Below are 8,328 nucleotides of genomic sequence, written 5' to 3'. Positions count from 1 at the left end.
TATACCACTCATCTGCCATGCTGTGGTGGTGACCCACACACAAAATAGAGGAAGATTGGCACAGATGTTAGCTCAGGGCGAATCTTCCTCACACACACACAAAAACAAAACAAAAAATAAAAAAACCCAAAAGGACTGAGAAAAGGGATATATGTATATTTTCTTGCATAAAGATAGAATAACTCTGGAAAGATACAGAAAAAGCTGCTGCTTTTCCAAATCTGATGTTTTCTTCCAGGAGTAGGAAGCTCCAATAGCTGTAACACTCCTGGTTTCGGCCGAGGTGAGTGACTTACCTGATTGGTAGCTTTGGGAAAAATAAACTGAATGTGGTCAACTCTGTTCTCTTTTTCTGGGGAGTGAGGGCACACACGGGGCATTGGTGTCATCTGCTGCCCCTCCAGGGTCAAGGGCAGGCTGAAGTCAAATGAATAGAGACATTGTTGGACATGTGAGATCTCCACAAATTTACCTCCTATTCATTCTTTCTCAGGAAACTACTGGAAAACCTGCTTCAAATTCAAATGTGGGAGTGAACTAGGAAAAGCGAAGTGATAGTATACAGGAAACAGAGGGTCCAACATGGGAGGGGTAAAGGGATTCCTGGATGTTGAAGGGAACCCCTAAAATATTTGCTAGGTGTGTGGCAGGCCCCGATTGGAACAAGAGGGTGGTGGGTTCCATGACGGTGGGCTCACTTCAAGAAGAAATCGGAGCTGACAATTACGTACTTGATGTGTAACCGCATTGGGAGTTGTTAAACAGCTATAGAGGAAAGAGTGGGAATAAATTAGAGATAGATATCCAGAAAACTAAGCGAAAAACAAAACCAAATGAAACTCCAGGAAAAACGAAGAGTTATACAAAGAAGGAAATTATACTACATGATATGACTTAGCCATGAAAAATATTGAAATACTCATATTGTTTTAATCAACAATTGTGACACAATTATGTTGAGAGAGGAAGAAGTGGGCAAGTGGATGTAGGCAAGGGGCAGTGTTAAAATCCTAAGTCCTATGTGTCACATTAAGTAAAAAGGAAAATACCTAAAATTGAAAAAAAAAATAGCAATGTACGTGAACTATTTAGAAATGTGGAGGTAAATAAACAAGAAATAGCCAAAAGAATTCAAATGGTTACCTCTGAGAGTGAATCAGGACGGGGCTTGGGAGCGGCTGTTTCTCATCAGATTCCGTACACTATTTGACTTTTTGAACTATGTTCATGTATTACTTTGAGAAAAAATTAAAATTTAATTTAAAAAACATGTTTAAAAAGTAATTTCTGACCATGAACCAGCCTCTAAATGGGACTTCTGATTCCCAACCCTTCATCTACCACTATAAACTCCATTCTAGTTTGAGAAACTCTGCATTACACAATTCACAAAATCCACGAAGGATGAAAATATTCGGTTGCTGAGAAGAACACAGCTTTTCCTGGTTTAAGGTCTGAGAAAATTTCTCCCGAGATCCTCATGAAACCATGTCGTGTGATTAGCATCCCTAACAACATTCCTGCAATAAACACAAGCGAGGACTATGGAACTACACTACTTTTTAAATGGACCCCTCAGTGAAAGACGGAAGCATGACACTACAGCACAGCTCAGTCAAAGCAAGTCTGTGAAAGATGAAATATGAAAGTTCAACCTACGATGGCTGCAGCTGAAGCTAGAGACAAATGTTAGTGTAGTTAGAGAAACAAATAGGTACATACCCTGCAGGCACTTTTCCATAAATATTGTTTTTTGTAATAAAGCTTTTGATGAGGCTGGGCAACACAAAAGTCAAATGTAGGTTTTCGGTTACGTATTCCCTAATAGACAAAATAAGGAGAGTGAGAATTTGTATGAAAACCCAAGAGTCTAACTTTAGTCTGTCTTTAGGTGTCTGAACACGTGGCACTCTGTCTCCATCCGGAGTTGTGCCAGTGGAGTTGAGGGCTGGTGCTATGAATGTCCATTCCTTGCACTTCCAGTCGGCCCATGTGCAACAAGGTCATGTTCTGGTAGCCAGAAAAGCACCTCGGCCAAGGACATGGCAGCTGGAAGGCCGGCACTGAAATAGTTAGGGATGGAGAATGCGGGTGGGGCAGCAGTGGTCACTACAGGGGGTGACAGCTGGGGGTTGGGTTAGGATTTGGCGTTTCTGGATGCCTTGGCTTAATGTCATCTAATAACCCCCAAAACAACCACTGCTCCTAACATTTGTACAGGTAATGCGTCTTCCAATGAATTCCCATTTTATGAACTTAATTTTATGAGGTCATTTTAAACAGCAGTGCTTTTCATAAGTTCGGTTCTTGCAGTAACTATGAAAACTTAGGTAGAATTTTTCGACTACCTGAAAGAAAACCCGGAAGAATAATATATCGACTTTTACTATTTATTTCAGTTTTCCAGAGTAAGGCAATGGTGCAGGCAGCTGCATCGCGTAACTGGATTTAGAGAGATTAACTCCTGTGGAAACCAATTAGGAAATACAGCACCTCTGCAAAATTCTCAGGCCATCCGGACCAATTCTCAGTAGCCAAAATTTGCAAATCATATTTTAGAGTGCTGTGGTCTCCAAGCTCCTTCATGCAAGACGAGCTATTGCATGTCATGACGGAGAGAACATAGCAAGTCCAAAATTTCACACAGAGGTGGCTGTTTATTTCACTTTTGATAGTAGACTCACATCTGCTTTTCAAAACACTGATGAGAATAGGAATAAACTGCAGATGTCTGGCTCTTCTCTGGCTGGCAGGGTTTAAGTAACACCAACAGGCTACACTCTGGAGCAGCAGGATCTTTGTTTTTGGTGCCATCTCATGATTTTGTAACAACTGGGCTACTTCTTGCATGTGCTCAGCTGCAAACTTCCCAGCAGTTGGTCCCCCTGTAAAACAAGTATTTGCATTTCCAGAAGTATTTGGTATATCTAGTAGCTAATGACATTCGAGAGCCCATGTGTTTACATTCTTGTTGCTATATACGTGACATTTTGGATACTTTGAATTTTCCTCTTTGTCCCCACCTCGTGTGCTGCTGTGAAGAAGAAAGTGTGTGTAGTAATGTGAAAGTAAGGAGTAATATGAAAAGCACTGGAAGGTTCCTGCCTGCGAAAGGCTCCTTACCGGTTCCTTTAATCAAGCACCTAGGAATCAGTATTTCACGGTGATTAAAATCTGGCTGTGTTCACTTAACACATCTCTCTCCTGGTCCCATTCCTGATTCTCTGTCTTCAGTACTTGAAGAAATACCAGAACATTAGAGCGAACAAAGAGAAAACCAAAAGCCTGAGCTGCAAAGCCAGGAGCCAAGTGGTGAGAGAGAAGTTTTTCATGAGTTGTTCATTGCTATCCCGTTCTCCTTTCTCAGCCGGACTCTTTTGCAGATCTGGGACCAATGCGACCTTACAAGGTTTTCCTTGCTTTGGCTACTGACCCAATCTGATCCTAGACTTTACTTTCATCATATACCTGAATCCCAGATCTTCCTAGTTCAAATCTCAAACTCCAAGAAGGTACTAGCCAAGAAGGCATTGGATGAAGACTAGATGGTGAGGAGTAGCTGGCATAGTTGACTGGATTCTAGCCACTGAAGTTTTGACCCAGCTTGGATTTGTCTTACTTGCACAACCACAGTCCCATGGTCCCAAGAATATTCTATTCAACATTAAAGCTTTAGCTGAAGCCTGGGCATAAACCCTTTCCCTTGCTTCCCATCAGCACAGCTAAGGCTAAACAGCATCAAATTAAAGGATTCTAAGCCTTTTATAATTAGCTAGCTCTTCCCCCAAATGGTGAATGCAACTATACAACGAACTGAGTCTGCCTTATCCGGTGGGCGCCATTTACCCTTCCTTGATGTGGGAATTCTCTTGAGTTTCCTATCTTCTCTCCAGCTCTACACCAGGGATTCTCAACTATTCTGGCACCTAGGACCCCTCATCCTTGAAAACAGTAAATGTTTTTTTCTCATGGGCGCCATTCTTTGAAAGATTTAGTCTATCAAACTACATCTAAATAACTCATTTTCCCACTGAAAAGAAAAAAAGGTCAATCCATCTATGACACTTATAGCTACCAGCCAGAGGTTCTAAATAGGAGACGTGTTGTTGAGGTCTATCTATAAAATTTCATTACATATCCTGAAATTTATTAGATGAAAAAAGTGGAGTGAGCCTGGACTTGACAATCGTTAGAGTGGTATGTGTTTAAACAGTTTACCACTTAATTTTCTAGCCAAGCATACATTAGCAGTTGCTTTCAACTGAGGCACCTGTTGGCTTTCCTGGTAGGTGTTTTAAGAACAGTAAGTTCTTGTTGATTTTTCTAAGCTATTTTCTGTGTTTTCTGTATTTTTACAAGATAAAAAATAAATACCAAGTAGTTTTACTCTGTATTGGAATCACATCACTACGTTGGAATTATATCAACTCAGTATAGATTCATTGATTTTTTTATGATCATGAGAATTTTGATAACCAATTTCAGTATAGACATTTAATTGATAAAGGCAGGAAAACAGTAGTTTATTTGATGGACACATTCTTTTAAAATGTGAGATCCTTGAGGAGAAAATAATTAGTAATATCTTTGGTGGTGCAATGACAAAAAAACTCATAATTTAAGCAAAGAAAATGTTATTGGAATTTTAAGACTAGTACTATGAAAATCACTAATTTACAGCGTTATGACAAGCACAAAGATTTTGAAACACCTGTGTTAGCACAGCTAGTTAAATCACTACCTGTGAAGGCCAATAGTCCGATTCTGTAGGCAGCTTGAGCTCTCTTCTCAATGGACAGAGAATTATTCTTCAACCTACGGCCAAGTAGTAAAATTTTTTCTTTGTGAAAAATGCTCTCAGCTGGAGGGATATGTTCTTCTTCCTTCTGCTTAATGAAAAGCCTCTTAGCAGTGACAATCCAGAATTTCCGGAGGTGCTGATACAGCCTCACAAAATACTCATAAATTTGAGTCCCACATTTCATAAAATAAGCGAGGATCTTAACCATTGTGTAAAAAGGCCAATGGTGCTTCACTAACACTACAGGCAGTCACAGAAGTTAATAGTTGAGAATTCTGGAATTCATCACTTGGCAACACTGTAGATTGGAATACACAAGTCAGGGGGAAGCAATGTATGCCTAAATTCTTCATCCTGGCATCAAAGGCCTTCTACGATTTGACTAAACCAAGTTACTTTTGCTTCTCTGGAGCACAAAAATCTCAAAGTAAACTGGTTTCCCCTGACACACACTAACCTCACTCCTGTCTACTAGAAACTTGCCCATTCTACTTTGACTATTCCTACATGTACTAAATTTCTTTCCATTGATCTTTCATAGTATTATGCCTATTCTTCCTATTTGTTAAGTAGTCAGAGTTTTTCTCTACATTGTAGATTTCCTATATTTATCCTATTATGCTGAGGAAATAGAAGCAACCAAAAAAAGAACTTCCATAGCTCTTGCCATCGCTTCCACTGACCTATCTCCATCTGTGCCCACGTACTCTGACTTTCTTCCTGTTATTTCGGATGCCTTCTCCATTTATGCAGTAGATTTCAACCAACCCCTCTCACCCCACTCTACGGACATCGCACTACAATTCTTCTTTTGCCTTACTAATTTTTCCATCTCAGCTGGATCCTTTGCATCATCAAGCATGCTATACTTTTTCTCATGAAAAAAATAAAACATTCTCCTGACCGCATGTAGCTTCTCCCCCCAGTTATTGCACATTCATTTTTCTGCTCCCCTTTATACAATAACTCTTCAAAGAGTTGCCATACTTGCTGTTTCATTTGTTCCTTCATTCTCTCTTGGATATACTCCCAATAGGATTTCAACCCCACGAGTCTACCGAAATTGCTTGTCTGGGTCACAGATGACCTTCATCCTGCTGAATCCATTTCTCAGTCTTCAGCATTTGACACTCCTTTCTCCTTGAAACACTTTTTTCATCTAGCTTCGAAGATGGCAGACTCTTGATTTTTCTCCTACTGGTCACTCTTCATTTTCCTTTGATGGCCCCGCCTCTTCTTTATGACCTCTAAATATTGGAGTGTCCCAAGGCTCCGTCCTTGTATCCTTTTTCTCTATCTATACTTCCTAGATGAAATAAACCAGTCTCATGGCTTTAAATACCATCCATATGCTGAAGATTCCCAATTTTATATTTTTAACTGGATTTCTCACTTAACTCCAACACATCAATCGCATTCAATCGCCAAATTGCTATCTCTATTTGGTTGTCTAAGAGGCTTTTCAAACTGAAAATGTCAAAACAGAATTCCTGAGCTTCCTTTCTAAACCTGCCGCTTCTCAGTTTATCTTGGAGGATGGTATTCCAACCTGCCAGTTGTTCAGGCTGAAATGATGGGATCATCCCTGGCTTTTATCTGTCTCACATCTCATTTCCAACTTATCAACAAATCCTTTTAGCTCTACTTTCAAAGCGGAAATTTGGACTCCCTCTCTAAATTTGAAAGATTCTACAAAATGTACTCGCCTATATTCTTCAAATATATTAAGGTGTGGAAGTTTAAAAAAAGGAGGAGGGGCAGCTAGTGTTCTAGATTAAAAGAGGCTGAAGAGACATGACAACTAAATTAAACATGAAATCTATGGTTGGATCCTGTGTCCAGAGGGGTGTGCATGCATGTGCGTGAGTGTGTTTGTATGTATATGCTATAAAAGGGTATTACTGGGACAACTGGGGAAACATAGACTTGCATTTTCCAATATGGTAGCCACTAGCCAAGTGTGGCTATGGAGCCCTTGTAATGTCATTAATCTTAATTGAGATGTGCTGTAAGTATAAAATACACATTGGAGGATTTCAAAGATTTAGTATGAAAAAAAGAATGTAAAATATTAATAACTTTTTATTGATTATAAGTAGAAATATTTTGGCTATATCAGGTTAAATAAAATATATTATTAAAGTTAACTTCCCCTGTTCTTATTACTTTTTTTTAAGATTTTTTTAAAATTTTCTCCTTTTTCTCCCCAAAGCCTCCCAGTACATAGTTGTATATTCTTCGTTGTGGGTCCTTCTAGTTGTGGCATGTGGGACACTGCCTCAGCGTGGCTTGATGAGCAGTGCCATGTCCGCGCCCAGGATTCAAACTAATGAAACACTGGGCCTCCTGCAGCGGAGGGCGCGAACTTAACCACTCGGCCACGGGGCCAGCCCCTCTTATACTTTTTGTTTTTAAAAGATTTTATTTTTTCCCTTTTTCTCCCCAAAGCCCCCCGGTACATAGTTGCATACTCTTCGTTGTGGGTCCTTCTAGTTGTGGCATGTGGGACGCTGCCTCAGCGTGGTCTGATAAGCAGTGCCATGTCCGCGCCCAGGATTCGAACCAACGAAACACTGGGCCGCCTGCAGTGGAGCGCGCGAACTTAACCACTCGGCCACGGGGCCTATTACTTTTTTTAAGGAGGCTACTAGAAAATCTGAAACACCAACCATGGCCCTGTCTCAAGGCCTTTGTGCTTATTATTGCCTCTGGCCTAGAATGTTCTTCCCAGAGATATCCACGAGGCTCACTCCATCAGTTCCTCAATTTCCTCGTAGGCCCTCCCTTACCACTCTTTTAAACTTGTGATCTTGGCCCTATCACATCTTCCACTCCCAACGCGTGCAATTCTTTTTCCCCCCTCTCTGTTTTATTGTCTCCCCTTGCCAGGCTATAAGTCCTGCGAGGGCAGGGGTTTTTATCTGTCTTTTGTTTTTTGCTTCACTGCTGTATCTCCCGTGCCAAGAACAGTCCCTGGCAGAAACCTTATCCATGGTAAGTACGCAACAAATACGTGTTAAATAAATAAGTTAGAGATCTGTTTTTTAGCCAACTATTGTTCTCTGCACAAGGAATACTTAGAACTTTCCCAAAATAAAAAAATAACATTTGTTTAATAAGAGATGCTGTTCTCTAGGGAAATTTCAGGGATAAAAATATTTATTTTTCTATTTGACTAATTTGCTTTTCTGATATAGTCAGAAGTGCTGGTTTTTTCTGCTGAATTTAGGGTTACAATCTTACTTCATAATTTTGTAAAGTAAATAAGGCAATTCTAACAGTACAGCAACAAACCTTATGGGGGAAAGTGTTTTTACTGATGCTCATAAATGATGAGCATTTGCTGGTATTTAATGAGTCACTTGGTAAATACTTCCTCTTGGAGCTGAATGTTAGGGACCCCTCTGTGACGATGTTGGTGGGGGTTTGGGCTGGGAACATACGCAAGTAAATGAAGGCTCTTTTTACCCTCAAGGAGCTCACAGTCTCTGTTCCATAACTCTGAAACACAGCTCTTTTTCTCTAAT

The 8,328-nt window shown here is 40.2% G+C and overlaps 1 protein-coding gene across 1 annotated transcript; it reads right to left on the bottom strand.

Moving 5' to 3' along the window:
* Positions 1–2,365: 2,365 nt before the first annotated feature.
* Positions 2,366–6,518, bottom strand: ARMH2 (armadillo like helical domain containing 2). The gene is made up of 2 exons (XM_070515552.1): positions 4,742–6,518; positions 2,366–2,885 (listed from the first exon to the last, which is right to left on the bottom strand). The coding sequence occupies exons 1-2, from the start codon at positions 5,007–5,009 to the stop codon at positions 2,458–2,460; spliced, it is 696 nt and encodes a 231-aa protein (XP_070371653.1). The 5' UTR covers positions 5,010–6,518; the 3' UTR covers positions 2,366–2,457.
* Between the last annotated feature and the right edge of the window lie 1,810 nt (positions 6,519–8,328).

The sequence above is a fragment of the Equus asinus genome, chromosome 8 (assembly GCF_041296235.1).
Source record: "Equus asinus isolate D_3611 breed Donkey chromosome 8, EquAss-T2T_v2, whole genome shotgun sequence".
NCBI lineage: Eukaryota > Metazoa > Chordata > Mammalia > Perissodactyla > Equidae > Equus > Equus asinus.
The sequence above is the reverse complement of the archived record's forward strand: the minus strand, read 5'-3'. Positions and strand labels throughout refer to the sequence as shown.

Coding starts and splice junctions, on each gene's coding strand:
- ARMH2 (XM_070515552.1), bottom strand. CDS start 5,009: ATGGTTAAGATCCTCGCTTATTTTATGAAATGTGGGACTCAAATTTAT. Junction 2,886..4,741: donor CGGACTATTGGCCTTCACAG/GTAGTGATTTAA, acceptor CTTGTTTTACAG/GGGGACCAACTGCTGGGAAG.